General features: G+C 37.6%; 1 protein-coding gene across 1 annotated transcript; it reads right to left on the reverse strand.

Moving 5' to 3' along the window:
• Positions 1-3378: 3378 nt before the first annotated feature.
• On the reverse strand, positions 3379-6634 carry LOC109705786 (putative linoleate 9S-lipoxygenase 3; the record flags this gene model as incomplete). The annotated part of the gene is given in 2 exon segments (XM_020226571.1): positions 3379-3668; positions 6216-6634. Coding segments are annotated over 2 exon segments (489 nt in total), but the record flags the coding sequence as incomplete, so codon positions are not given.
• Positions 6635-16504: the final 9870 nt, after the last annotated feature.

Genomic DNA, 16504 nt, shown 5'->3' on the forward strand with positions numbered 1-16504 from the left:
ACTGCATCATTGGGCTGATGTTACTCTCGGGGACTGGTCTCTGGAGGTGAGAGACCGGTTCCATCGGCTGGGTGTAGCGGGGTTGCTTGATGCAATCGATCCCTAGCAGGGAGGGACTGGTCCCCGAACGTGGTCCCAGCGAGAAATGCCGAAATTTGGCTAAGTCCCGAAAATTCAGCTCTCGGGAACCGGTCTCTCCGAGAGAAACCGGTCTCCCAAGGACCGGTCTCTCAGGGAGAGATCGGTTCCCGAACGCGTGCGCCCGAGGGAGGCTCTCGGGGACCGGTCCCAAGTCGGGGAGACCGGTCTCTCTGCGCGAATTCTGCCCAGTGAGGACAGTGTAAGGATAGAAAAGTGGAGGGGTTTAAACGCAAAATGGCCATCATATGAGGGGTGTATATGGGAAATTACCCTCTCTCCCTCTCATGCTCATTCTCTCATCTCTTTCTCTCTCTCACACTGTCACGCCCCGGGACCCAGCGGAAGCCCGCCCGGCGCGTGCCCAGACCCGCCATATGTCTTCAACATATAAGGCGTCTAAAACAATAATAATANCGTTTTGCATTTTGCAAAAGTTGCCATTTTTTTTTTTTTTTTGCATATTCGCATCGAATTTTTAAAAACTAACTAAAATACCCTTGTGTCTTAAATACCCATTCTCCCTCCTCCACCCATTTTCGCGGGCGCATGTCTCCGCCACCAACGGCAGTGTCAAGCGCTCATCCCACCTCCGCTGCCTCCACACCAACTCCTCCGTCGCATTTACATAGTGGCATTCCTCACGAGCGAGAGAAAGACAATGAACTTAACCCGCTCATTATCATGGCTGCTCAGAGTTTCACCGGAGATGGAGACGAAAGTGGCAGAGGAGGAGGGCAGCAATTGTTGGATGAAAATACTTTCGAAACATTTCGCGGCATGAGCGAGACTGATGGTGGCGAGGTTGTGACGATAATGAGAGAGAAAAATGTGGCAGGCCACACGATATTACACTATTTAAAAAAATTATACTATTTAGTAAGAAAGTTGCATTATTTTATACATTATTAAATGTATCAAATAGTGCAATATTTTTGCTAAATAATACAACATAGGTTTAAATAGTGCAATATCGTGTCACCTATCATATTTTTCTCTCTCATTACCGCCACCAACTTGCCTTTGCGGTGATGCTCACGAACTTGCTTCAGGAGCATTCTCGACCAGCAACCATCGTCCTCCTCCTCTGCCATCTATGTCTTCATCTCTAGTGGCGCTCCGAGCTGCGCCACTCTCATCTCTATTGCGATGACCTCGTCGGAGAAGGTCGAGAACGGCCACGACCACGAGCGAGTCAAACTTCACCATCAGCCTCTCACCCGTGGGCGAGGTAGGTGAGGAGCATGATGGCGACATTGAGGCGATGGAGTAGGATGAGAGGAAATGGGAGGAGAAAAAGAGTAAGAAAGAGTAAATAGAGGTATTTGGATCGGTTTATAAAAAAAATTGATCTGAATTTATAAAAATGAAGAAAATAATTTTTTTTTTTAAAAAATGAAAAACTAGTAGATATTTTATGCAAAATGGCCTATTTTAATTTTGCGGGAATATATACATGTAATTATTGAGCATAAAACCTACCACTAGGGATGTAAAACGGGCCTGGCAGCCCACGGGCCACCTTGCCCGGCACGACTACGAGCCGGGCTTAAACACGACACGAGTATTGTAGCATCCGTGCCGGGTTGGCCCAACCCAGCACCACGGGCCGTGCTCGGCCGCTCCAACTGAGCCACGGCACGGCCTATTACAGGCCTGGGCCGTGTCGGGCCGACAGTTAGGCCCACGGCCCGGCATGACACGTCCTGCATGGGCCGTGCCTGCTGGGCCAACTCGGCCCGGCCTTTGGACTTGGAAAGCCCACATCCTGCTGGCCTTGGGGAGTTGTGGATGATACCAGCTGGATTTTGGGAATTGGGGAGGCAGGTTGGCTACCCAACTTTCGAGGGGTGAGGTAAAGAGGGCCTGGGGCACAAGGCCTTAGGCCCTTTTGAAAAAAATTTTAAAACAAATCTATTTTAAATATTTTAAAAAAAAAAGTTTATTCAATAGTTTGAAAATTATATAAAAGTTTAAAATTATTTAAAAAATTTATTCCTGTATATATTTTTTAATAAATTTTATTTCTTTAGCTAACATATTATAAAAAGAAAACTATTTTAATTTTTTTATTTTTAAATAAAATTTTAAAGGGCCGGCTTGGAGCCCGGCTCGGCCCAGCCCGGCCTGGCCTATGCTAGTCAGACCGGAGGACCGTGCTGAGCCGGGCATTCATAAAATTCGGTCCGTGACGGTACGGCCCTGATTTTAACAGGGCTGGGCCGGGCCAACCCATGATCCAGTTTGACACGGGTGAAGGCCCGGCACGGCCCACATTACACGCCTACCTACCACCTTCTGGGACAGACGGGTATCTTTTTGTCTGCTGCATTGTTTATAGTCGTTCCAAGCAGGAATGAACACATAGTCAGAGCAATTAGTATTTAATACACCAAGAATCAGATCCCCAAAATAGGAACTTATCATTCTAGCAGCATCATGAGACACGTAACTTCTACTTCCTAGTGTAATGGTCTGATGATGAACAAATGGGATTCCTCCGAGAAAATGAAAAATTCTATGCATTTTTTCAACAATAAAATCTACTCAAAATCAATAGAAATTTATAGAATTGCGGACCCTTTCCATGTCCGAGAAAACTACTTATTTTAAACGCCAATTTTACTTTTAGGAGTAAGCATAATAACATTGCTGAAGTCTTAGGGTTAGGCAGTTAGATACAGATCACACGTAACATTAAATTTGAGATATGCACTTTTAGCCTCGAGAAGTACTTAGACTGAAGAAGTTTAAAATAGGGAGACCTACAGGCAGAATCCAAAAGAAAAAAAAAAAAGAAGAATTCTTTACAAAAGGTACAAATATATCAAGTCCATTTCTTAGGCTCTTTTGGGATTTATATACTGTTTAGTGCTCGAAGCTTGGACATTCTATTTCTCAACAATGTATATATAGGTTTGAATACCTGACCTCGCAAATAACTCTATAATATAAAACAAACACTATACACTGTATTGTTTGACTACTTAATTCTCTTTGTTGATTCATCTATGGGTTCTAATAAGTGCAATGTCCGTGGGAGTCATGATCAGATCAGGAATAAATTCTTCTCTCCCTAGCAGCCTTGCTAGTCAGTTTCTTTTTCTTTTTTACTTTTATTTCTCTCTCTGATTATCAGCAAATTGACTAAATCTAGATTTGTACTATTTCATGTAACTAGAACGAATTAGATTTAAAAACTCAACCAAAAAAAAAAAAAATATTAAACCGGCTACTTACGTTATTGGCGAAGAAGACGCGATCGTAGTTGTACTTGTCGGCCGGGTAGACCCAGGAGTTGCAGACGAAAACTATCCGGCCCTTGCCCGGGAAATCATCGATGGTGAGCGTCTTGAGGTAGAACTGGGAGGTGTGATGGTTCTTCACGATCACCGCCCCGGGTATTCCGGTCTTCGCATCCCACTGGAACGTCACGTTGTACTTCGACTCCCCTGCCGCCAGCGACGGCAGCAAGCTGATGTAGTTCTCCAAATACGCCGCCTGCCCCACCACTCCCCGATCCCCGTTATCTGCGCACGCACAGACATGCATATATGGCTGTATTGAGAACATCATTTTCTTTAATTTGGGGTTAAATTTTGGAGATACAAATTATTTTACAATAACTATCAATTCATATTAATTATCGGCATAATCTTGAATTGATCAATTAATTATATATCAAATTGATAGGACATTATACATAGTTAAAGTATATATTCATAGTCCACTTTTTACTATAAGCAATGATATTCATACACTCAAAAAAAAGATGTATATTATAGGGATAATTTCATCAATACCCCTTTGAAAAATCATAATTTCATGAATAACCCTCTAAACTAGAAAATATCATCAATACCCCTCTTAAAATCAAAAATGTTCACAGATACCCTTTAGGTTCACTTTCCGTCAAGTGGTCATCCAATATTTTATAAATACCAATTTTACCCCTAGCAACATTTTAAATATGTAATATTTAAGATTAATTATCTGATCAATTTTTAACATTTGAATCACATAATAATTTAACATTATTTTTAAAATACTTCAATTAAAGATCTATAGTCTATTAAGTGTAATAGTTAAATCTCATTATGATTTTTCGTTTTTAAATTATACAAAATTATAATGCAATTTGTCCATAGTAGAATTCAACATTAACTATTTAAAGATTTAATTTTAAAAATTTTATTTAAATAACTCACATATCTCATGCTAAAAATATTTTGATATCAAAATTCTCGATATTAGAGTATTACTTATATGATCTGCTCAAACAAAAAATTTTTAATTAAAAATTTATTGTTAACAATAAAGTAAAATTTTATGAAAACCCTCTCATCTATAGTCCACTTCGACATAATCCTAACTCGGAAAAGCGTGAAATTTAACTTTCAGATAGTTTAAATGGTTTATATCATGTTTAACGGTGCCGATTGTCAATTTGGAAGTTCTATCATTGAAAACAAATCGTAGTAAATCAAGCTGTACTACCGATAGTATTATAACAAAACTCTCTATATATATACCCTCTCAACCTAAGTGTTTTTTTAAAAATTTTAGCAATTGAGTGTTTTTCCCAACAAAATTAAAAATTTTATCAAATTCATGTGAGGAATCTCAATTAAAAAACTTTTAACTGAGTAAAGTCAAAATAAAGAAAAACTAATAGTTCAAGGTCTCTTAATGTTAAAAAATAAAACTTAAAGGGGTCTAGTTCAAAATGATCTATAGGTGAGGGGTTTTTTTATTTTTTACGCACTAATAATTAGTGCTAGAGATGTTATTTTTAAAATTTAGAAGGGTACTTAATGAAATTGCCCCTTAATTATTTGCTATCAAAATAACACCTAATCTTTTTAGGGCTAAATTAGTCATTTTGTAACTCAACCTTTATTTAACTAAACTTTAACCATGGTTATAGTAACAGCCGTTAGAAGAAAGGGTAATTGTGAAAATTTTTTGCATTTGAAGGGGTATATATGATATTTTCAACTTTGCAGGGGTATCTATGATATTTACATATTTGAGAGGGGTAGTGATGAAATTGCCCCATTATTATACATCTCACTTATCTAAAGAATAAATTTTTTTTACTTATCACGTGATGTGATGTGGCAAATGGGTGGAAATTATACACCCGGAAATGAAGTAGTGTATGAGTAACTCTTTTTTTTAATCAGATTAATATTCTTTTAGAAAGTATGATATTAAAACTAGTCCTCAATTTTTGTGATTCCATTGGTCGTGAATTCATTTCTCCAACTACAACACCTAGTAGTTTAGACTTCGTTCTTTTGTATTGAATGTAAAAATATTATAAGTACTATTTTTTTAATATTATAAGTTTTTGGAGGTGTTGGATTGTGATCCGAACTTGTGCAGATATTGATCAAGTCGAGTCATTGACCGAGTCAAATGAGTCTTCTAATTCCAGATCAGTTCTAGAACTAATCTACGAGAAATGCTAGAAAAGGAATAGTCTTCTAGTTTGCAGGGAAAAAAAACTCTCATTTCTAGCATCTTGGCGTTATTTATAGTACCGTTGTCAGCCTGCAGTTACCGGATTACCGGATGATTCGCTTCATTGCAAATGCTAGAATCATGCCTTTATTAATTGTAGGAATCACTCCCAGGTTCTTCACCCACTTCCTCGTCCATTCTTACTCAGGGATTTATCATTTTGACGGCTCTTGATGCATAACGTATTATATTTTAATTCATCCACGTCAGTTAAGCACACTTATCAAGTCTGTCTACCATGTGGCATTTTTTTTCTTGCGCCAACACGAGGCAAGACGTACGGTAATGTCTCACATCTTTTAATATAGTACTAGAGAAGGCTTCTTGCCTTATATAAAATAAATTTCCCCTCTTAAATATGAAAATATTATAATAACATTATTCTTTGCTAGTTTAAATTTTTATTAGAGACTAGCAGTTGTTCATCTCTTCTGTTGACTGTCATTTCTGCTCGTCTGCCTAGCACTGGTTCGTTCATCTGATCCTTTCATCAGATCAGTATTTTTCAATAACTATTTTTAGCTTATTTTTTTTATCAGATCGGGACTTACTGGGGTCGCCGACGGTGGCGCTGACGAGCTGGAGGGAGACCTTCTGGCCGAGGAGCTCGCTGATGTTGTCAATGACGGACGCGCCGAAGTCGTTGAAGTCGAGGACGTTCTTGCGCATCAGCACCACCGTGCCCTTCACCGGCACCGTGCCCTTCACGCCGCCGATGATCGAGTCCACGATGTTCCCGAGGTTCTGCATCCTTCACTCCTCTTCCTATGTGCAGTTGATCGATTAACCTCTGCACTAAGAGTCTAAGATGACGAGAAATAGAAGAGCAAGCTCTATCTATATGTGTGTGCGTGTATATATATTATATTTTATATATATATATATATATATATGAAGAGATTGCTTGTGCTGAGGGAGGGAGGGAGGTGGAGAAGTGCTTCTTGCCTTGGTTGGTCGCTTTTTCTGAGTTGCTGCAAGTGCTATTTATAGACGTGACGGTATCACTGTGGTGCAGTTAATTATTGCTTTTTCTTCTTCATTATCTTTTATTTGCAAGCTGGACCAAAAGTTAATTAATTGGAGCCCCCACATGGTTGAAGGTTTCCTCATGTGAAAATGGATGAAGAACCCCTCAACCATAGCCTATTTTGTAATGCAACTTTTATTTTGATAGTTGATCATAGTTGTTTCTTCACTTATAAATTACAACGCTTATTCGTAGCCATTAGCTATTAATCAATTTAATATTTTTACTAAAAATAATAGAAATTGTTGAATTTGAGAGTACCATCCATGTATTTAATAAATCATGAATTTATTTAATTAGTTAAAATCACATTATATAATATGTTAAGAAAATATCAACCATATCTAGACCTATAATTGCTGATGAGGCTGGCTAGTTTCGAAAAACCTATAGCTGAGGGGCTCTAGTACATTTTATTATTTAATTTTTTCTATCTGTAGCATTTAATCAACGTGGATAACATATTTTTTTAAAAAAACTAGGTCGGAATCTTTTATTTCTTATTTGGTGTCATCACTGAGCTATCACTTCAATTTTTATTCTTTTTAACAAGCCTCCTACGTACGCTAAGTGACAAATTGTTTAGGTACGGGGAAAATATATAAAGACGTCCGTATATTAGCCTTTTCGCAAACACGCCACTGAGCTTTTAAATTTGGGTGTTAATTCTTCTAAATTTTATCAAATCATTTAATGATCTCTCTCATCAATTGAGATTGCTAATTATAATATTATTTTGATTGCATGTCATTAACATAATTTTGTAAGACTTCAACTTATAAGAAATTTATTTATTTCTTCTAGTTTTAATAGTTAATGTACATAAAGATAAAAAAAATATGTTGACAGATTTTTTTTTTTTTTAACCATTCTTATTAATTACCTAGCTAGAGTGTGTTGCCCGTCAACCAGTCATAACAACAAAGAGGAAAATATTTTACAATCATGACAACAAGAAGGAAATTATTTCGCCGGTATATCAAATTATATATATAGAATTCATGTTTAGTAAAATAGAAAAACTAGCAATAAGGATCACAACAACTGAAAAAGAACATTTACCGCATGTCCTATATAAGGATCAGATAAATCCTTTATTTTTTACTTTGTGTCTTATTCAGGGATGTCTCACTATGACGATAACTTGCATGAAGCGAGAGATAGAATATTAACATCAGATGAGAAACATTAAATGCACAAAACAAAAATTAGATGCCGCCTTTCATATAACTGCACAAAAGATATAAAGACCTGAAAATAGGGCAATAACATTAACTATCATAGTTTTTTTCTATTTCTAGAACATTGAACTATGAACAGCAAGTAGGATAAATATTTCCAATTCCTGTCCATTTAACATTCCTACACAAACTATGGATAGGAATTCCACCTTCTCCTTTTAAAGAAATATCCTGTAACACCACATCATGGCATGGAACACTTTTGCTGTAATTTAATTTCAAAGCAACTTGTGTAGTACTAGTTCCCTAGCTTGATACTTTTGTAAAGGATTCGACTTACAGCAACAGCCGATTTCATCAATTAACAAAATTACAGGAAACTCGTGCTCAGCTGAGTTGTTACCTGTTCATGGCGTGGTATTTTGGAGTCGCAATAGTTCTGATTTATGATAATAGGATTGGAGACATTATGCATGTATATGTTTTTGAAAATTATGTTTTCCGCATGTCCTTGCCCCCTCACGTATCATAGTAGAAAGTTATACGTAAACAAAATTATGAAACAAAAAGGACCAAAATTACAAATTTGTGAACATGGTATAAGTAATAAGTTGTAACCTGCTGATATTATGCTACACTTCATAGCCATATAGTAAGCCCATCTATCTTGACTTTCACTACAAGAAGAAGATTTATAAGTGACAGTAAATCATTGTCACTAAAAATAAAAAAATTGTCACTAATGTTTTAGTGACGATAAATACGATCACTATAAGTTGTCACGATAGGTCCCGTGGCAAATAGATTTTGTGACGAAAAAAAAAACATTGTCACTGAAAATAGTATTTATGACAAGTCAATTTTGTACTAAATATTACCTATTTGTCACCAATAATATTTACGAAATGATTTAATATTAAAAATAGTAATCTTAGGTGACAAAGTATGTCGTCACTAATAGTTAGTGACATCACTATCCGTCACTAAATATTGCATTCATGACAATGATTATTCACTACACACTAATATTTAGTGATAATAAAGTTTGTCACAGAATATTACATTTATAACAATAATATTCATCACCGATATATTTGTCACTACATTATCGGTCATAAAACCAACTAGTTTCAAACAACGAACTGAAATTTATAATAAAAGCAAATCAACAAGATTTTTAAATTCTAATAACGAAAAGGCATTAATATTCTCACATTCGTCATACAAAATACCTCCCATTATCTCCAAGTTTTTAAGTACATGACAAAGAGTTTTCAAATTCAAATTAAATGATTCAATCTAAAATAAGTACATTTGATTATATGGTCCACATCCAAAATAAAGGATTGTCGAATACTAATACTATGTAGGAATTGCACCACTCTTCTTTATCTGCAATAATTAAAAACAAATATAATTAGACAAAATTGAAATCTAAAAGAAAGATAAAATAAAAAAAAATATTGATGTTAAGAATAAGTATGATCCAAGTGGAGCTCCATTCTTTTTCTCAACGTATGCTCTTTCCTCATCTTATAATGATTTCTAATTTAATTTAACAAAATAAAACTAGAGACTAACTGAAAAATAAAGCTAGAGACTAATTAACTAACACAAATCTAAACCCAAAGTCAAACAGCACTGAAGACCACTAATTAATTTACACGAGCTAGCTAGCCTTAATTTTTGAATTAAATTGCCTTCAATTAAAAAACCATAGAAATAGAAAAGAGAAATGCTGATACATCAAAACCAAGCACAAAATTTGAAAATAAAAGCAACCGCAGGTCCGCAACAACAATGAATCCTTTAGTCACAGTTAATGGCAACTAACAGAATATGGTTTCTCAAAATGAAAGGACATGTAATCTACATTTGGAGAGATTTTATACATTTAAATACAGCTTTCTGATTAATAATAGCTGATACAAGTCAAAGAGCATGTCATCAAAACTAAATAAGGAGATGAGAGAAGCAGCACTGATTTTTGCAAGCTGCAACACAACCCAGAACTGCGTATGCAATTTCCTCTGCCTAATCGATGAAAAAGATTGGAGAATGTTGAAGATACAGCATATGATAAGATACTTTCTAAAAGCTATTTGTTAACAACCTACTATTTGAGAGTCACCAGAGTCGCCAAATCTTCGGGCCGTGGCATATTCTATAACCTTGTTCCCAATAATGAGGCAAATAATTTAATCAAAATTTTATTTTTATGCTTTCACCTAAGAAACAGAAAGACTAGTTCGAAACAAAAAACTAAATTGGGTATCTACCGTTTCCTTAAAATTTCTTAAATCTCTACAGAAGTATGCTTCTAGATCATTATAAATTAAGAAATAGATTAAAAACAGAGTAAGAATCATCACCTGAGATTAACATAACCCAGATTAACTGATTCAGATGAAACCAGGATAAGACAGACAACTGGAACGACTCCAGATTGTACTCTGCACACAGTCAAATTTTGAGCTGAAAACACAATTTGAGAAACCAAGGCAAATGATATAGCAATATCCAGATAATTGAATAAAAGTAGTACATTGATAATTGCCTTAGAATACAATGATGGGCTATCAATGTTTGATAATTTATATATAGTTAACCAAGGTGATTGTTATTAAATATTCACAAACCTACCATAATTGATGCCATAGCACATCCTAATGAAGGCATGTAAAGCTATTTTAGGATCGCATTTTATTCTATTTCCTATCATTTTATTCTATTTCCTATCATCGACAAAGAAGAGTCAATAAACAACATTTCATAGTTGAATGTAAAATGCAAAAGCCTCTATGACTACCATTTCAAATTGCTCGATTGGCTCAACAAAAACAAATATTTGATCAATTACTGGAAAAGATGAGGATGGCAATTTGTTTTCCCTTTATGGTCTAAGGCACCAAGATATACTTAGTATACAAGCATTCAATGCCACGATTCTTCGGATACGAAAATAACCAAAATTGTTCCATCCAAAAGCATCTGTCTCATGCAAAAGAATGAGACATACAAATGACCATGCTGAAGAGGATAAGATGCAAAGAATTTTTTGCATAACAGATCAAAAAGATTGCCACACCAACATACAAATGACCCAACCAGAAAAAATAAATTACAATAATGGGCAATAGCTTTCTATCTACAATACTCTCATAACATGGATCAGAGGCCAACGATAGTCCAAAATACACAATTTGAGACCACAACCAACTAAAGGATACACATGGAGAAGCAAGCAGCAACAATGCTTTGATTTCAAAATGTCATTGGTGTAGAAATTAGAACAAGCCTTTGGCATACACCACAAATCTCCTTAGAATTTCTAACTGTTGATTTGAGGGGAAAAAATATCAGAAATGATTCTTAATGGTTGACATGAAGGGAAAGGAAGAATGTACATCATCTTCTGGCCAAATGAAGGCATCAAAATCCAGTAGCAGCCAATCATATCTCTTTGCCAAAATACAACACATTGTAATGATATTCATATATCTCTGAACATCCTAGCTACAATAGAAGTTTCTTCAAGAACAAAAGGAAATAAATTGACGAAACAACGACAATTCACACGAGGACCTCATGTTACGTTCTTTCAACGATCAAATATGAGAGATATCAAGTGATCAACAACCTTGAACAAGTAGCGTCAGTTGCTGTCCAACAAACCAGTATTAACATTCAAATCATTCTAACCATCTTAATTATGCCAAAACTTTCAGGAATTTGCTTCCAACCTTTTAAGAAGCATAAAAGATACACAAAGAACATGTCACGCCCCGGGACCCAGCGGGAGCCCGCCCGGCGCGTGCCCAGACCCGCCATGCGTCTAAAACGCATAAGGCGTCTAACAACAATAATAATAAAAGCGATAATAAAAGATATCTAGGAGTATCAGAGCATAATAAAAGTCTAAATGCTACAACAAGGGATAAAGTTAAAATTGTAAATCCACTAAATAAAACATAAGGTAAATACCACAGGAATCCCATAACAAGTGCTAAAAGGAGTACAAGGTGGTCTCTATACATGGATACAGAAACTCTCACTCTCTCTCAACTACAAAAAGAAGAGTAACCACCTAGGCAAAGTGCCGCTCCCCTTTCCGCGATCCCCTTTCCGCGATCCCGTGCCTCCGCCGGTGTCGAAGGCTCTAAAAAGTAAACCATAAAACGAGGGCATGAGAACTATTAAAAATAGTTTCCAGTGGGCAATTACTGACTTCAGTGCATGCACCACAAGGCCCAAAGCTGCAAAAGATATCAGTGACTATAATAGTAGAAAGGCGAAAGGTAAGTAAAAATGTAACTACTACAACATGATATCTCTACTTAGCATAAATAGCATAAGTATGAAACAACTATGCATGAAGTAAACGTCTCCAACTATCATGATGTTCACAATGTGAAAAAGTAAAGTTCCGTTGTTTACTATTCTAGTCAATGTCCAAGTAGTACACTAAGTCATCCTCTGTCCATATGTCATAATGGATACATAAAGTCAAATCTGAAGAGACCCACCCGAAGGCTGTCTATGGCCCTGAGACCCACCCGTAGGCTGTCTGGCCGGTGCCGAGCCTAATGGCCCCGTGGTAGTCATCATCCCCACCCTAGGAATGAGCCTGTCCCACGGCAATCCACTTCGGCGCCCAATCCCGCACGGCGAACATGAATCGCGATGGCTATCTCCGGAGTGCCGGCTTGTAGGGAGCGACCCTCACAAGCATGTGCGAATGAGCACAATGGCAAGTAATCAAACGATCAGTCGCAAGTACCAAATTCTCATGTTCAGTAACATGGTATATAGCAAATGTCCTCGTGGCCAAGTCACTATTTCATCATATCTCAAATATGGAATATAGTTGATGTCAATGTGGCCTATTATCAAGTCTCTATATTGCAGTTTAATAATTCTCTAGTCCAAGTGCCTCTTTATGACACTATGGCTCATTTTGTCCCAACATGGATACTAAGTTCAAGAACTTATAGTTCTAGTCAAAATCGAAGCATGAATCTTGATTTCCTATCATCTCGTGGAATATTCGTCGCATGCATATTAACAAAGCACATTGTCTCTCTCTCTCTACTACATAGAGTAAAGTTTCTTGATACACAACATGTGAGTTCTAAGCATTCAAAAACTCTCATAAATGCTACTAAACATGATTATGCATGAATTTAAGGAGCATGAAAGCATTTAACCACTTGGGAGGAATTTCCTCCAATTTCAAGGAAGCCAAACCCACCGATGACAACGAAACTCCTCGTGCGCTCCAACGAGGGTGTCCTCAAGTCTCCTAGTACCCTAAAGGTATAGAAACATGGGTCATCTAACCGAAATGAACGACACTAAGCTCAATCTTTAAGCTTCTCAAGCTAGGGTTAGGAAAAACTCACCGATTGCGAAGGAAGCTCTCTCGATCTCCAAATGGGAGTTAGAGTCCTTCCAATCTAACCTAAACAAAGGTTCTAAACCCATCAATTTGATACAAAAGCCCTCAAAACGAAAATCCCCAAATCTAACCCTAAAATGCCAAATCTAGGGTTTGATCTAGTAGAATCCAACAAAATCCGAATCTAGAGGAGAGAAATTGCTACTAACCTCTTAGAAGCTCCAAACCAAGCTCCAAAGTCCTCTAGGGTTGAAGGTTGATCTCCAAAGAAGCCCCAACCAAGATCTCAAGCTTCTCCAATGGTGGCAAACCCACAAAAGCAAGAAAGAGAGGAGGAAAGAGATCAAAACCCACAAGAAAACCATCAAAAATGGAGAAGAATCCAAAAGAGGAAGTTCTCACCTTGTCTCCTCAGGTTTAGGGCTCAAAGGAGCTCTCAAAGGGGCTGGGGTTGTTTATAAAGAGGTTGCAACAATTGCAAAAACACCCCTCCACGAAAACAGCCCACTCTGCACTGTGTACCGGTACACGGGTTTGTGTACCGGTACACCACCCACGAAAAGCCAAACCCGAGCCTCGGGTTTGCTGGGAAAATGGTCTGTGTACCGGTACACAACCACGTACCGGTACAGCCATCAACCCCGTACCGGTACAGCAAGCGAACCCGTACCGGTACGCGGCCTGCTGAAGGCTACCCGAGAGCTGACCAAAAATCTTACTTTTTGGATTTTGGTACACAGCTTTAAACCACAATTCTCGGGACTCGAACCATAGGTCGGAACACTGTCAACGACATACCAGAAAGTCTGGAAAAGCTCGACACACAAATCAAACACTCGAACCTCGCAATTTGCAAAGGTCCAGTGTGTTACAGGAGTGCACTGCTCGGGGGAGCGACCACCAACGAGCTCAAAGACTGGTGTGAGTATGATCCAACCCTCTCCACTGAGGGTACCCTATCCACTAGGGCCAACATATCTCGACAACTCGACCATCTCTCTTGGTTCAAGTACAAATACCACACTATGCTAGGTTCATATACCCATGACACTATATCCATATACCACTCATCTAGGTTATCATTCATATTATATAATGCCACTCGTCATGTTGTTTACGTTAACTAGATGCCACTCGTCTTTGTTATCAACATAGCCTCAAGTTCATCATGTATTTGCTATTTAACATAACCTGCAATATATCAACCTGCATAGTTAACGCAATCATATAGGAACTATCTCATGCATTCATTTAGTATAACCTTCATACCTTTCTCTAGCATAGCATTCATGCATCATATCATCATGTATTATATCATTATGTATACCCAAGCCAATATGCATATGTTAATCAACATAGTCCACAAATACATTAATATGCATATGTTCCAATTTGCATAATATATCCTATGCATTCATACAGCATCATTTCATGCATCTCTCTAACATTTAGTTCATGCTTTCATCTAACATTCAACATACTAGTTTGTCATCTTATGCATTCGCCTAGCATTCATGATATGTCATCAACAAGCATGTTTTTATATTGACTACATGCATCTATCTAGCATTTATATGCATCAATACGAAATCATGTTCTCTTAGACATAAGGGCGACCTAGTCGCTTCGGTAAGCACAACCCACCTGCTATTGCATTCCGATTGCTTGTCGACACTTGCAATCGGCCNACTGAAATTTGGCTAAGTCCTAAATATGCTGGAATTCTGGACCTACGGGGACCGGTCCCTCAAGTCCAAGGACCGGTCCCTTATACAAAAAATGGCCCGCGCGGGCTGTGCACAAAAACACAAAGTTGAGGGGCTTTTTGGCAATTCTGCCACATGAGGAGTTAAATGGAGGGACTTAGGCCTATTTCCTCTCACTCCCTCACACTTCCACCCTAAAAGAATACCCTCTCTCTCTCTAGAAGCTCTTCTTCTCTCTCTAGAAGTGGAATCAAGATGAGGATAAGGTAGAGATTGGAGCTTGAAGGAGGATCACCATTGTTGTCTTCTTCCTTAGCTTGGAGAAGGAGCTTAGTAGAGGTAAGCTCTTTGCCTTCTCATGGTAGAATGCTTGGATTAGGGTTTTATACTCTAGAAATGGAACTTAATGATGCTCTAGAAGTAATTAATCTCATTTATTGCTTGGGATAATGCTTGTATGAAGCTAATTGCAATAGTGAGGTTTTACGGCATCCAAAAAGAGTGCTTTTTCTCATGAGTAGTTTTGATCGCAATTGACCATCCGTAAACCTAATTGGTAGGTAAACGAACGCGTTGGCGAAGTCGGTTTGAGTATTCGTCGACCCTATACGAAGATATTGAAGAAATGGATGTTCGGAGCTTCGTTTCCGCTTGGAGGGCCGAGGCGACGTCCAAAAATTATGAAAATGGATTTGGAGCACCGTGCGGCAAACCGTAGACCTATAATTTTCGGAACTGCGAAGCGGCGTACGGTTGGTGCGCAACTACAAGATCGGGCCGTGTCGGATACGGGTGCCGCGGGAGGCCGATTGCAAGTGACTAAAAGCAATCGTAGAGTGAATCGAGGTGGGTTGTGCTCACCGAGGCGACTAGGTCGCCCTTATGTCGAAGAGAAACGTGGTTTCATGTTGATGCATGTAAATGCTAGATGATGCATGCAGTAATACTAAATAATGCATGTTAGCATATTGTAAAGAATGCATGTTAATGACATATTGTAAATATGCTAGTTAATACATGTATGATGACATGATGAGAAAATGCTAGATTATATGCATGTTAACACATTATGAATATGTTCTAATTGTTAAATGCAAGCTCTAGATAGTAAATGTATGATAGCATTATGAGATCATGTGAGACAGACATGAATGTTAACATGTTGTAGATCATGTTAGATAAGATGCATATTGGCATTGTGAGCATGATGATATATATATGCTTAGTGGGATAAATGCTAGGAGCATTTTGGAGCTATGAGATCATGTTAGAAAGAATATGCATGTTGGCATCATATAATGCATGCTAGATAAAATGTGGATATCTATTGAACTCGATGTGGACAAGTAGGATGTCGAATAGATCGAGTTGCACTTAACCTAGTGTATTAAACATAGGTTGAACATGAATGACAATGAACCTAGTGTTATTAAACATAGGTCGAGTGGCATCTAACCTAGTGTTAAAGAACATAGGTTGAGAATAAACCTAGAGTTAACTAAATCTAGGTGTGTGGCATTAACCTAGT

This window comes from Ananas comosus, unplaced genomic scaffold, assembly GCF_001540865.1.
Source record: "Ananas comosus cultivar F153 unplaced genomic scaffold, ASM154086v1, whole genome shotgun sequence".
In the NCBI taxonomy this organism is placed as follows: Eukaryota; Viridiplantae; Streptophyta; class Magnoliopsida; order Poales; family Bromeliaceae; genus Ananas; species Ananas comosus.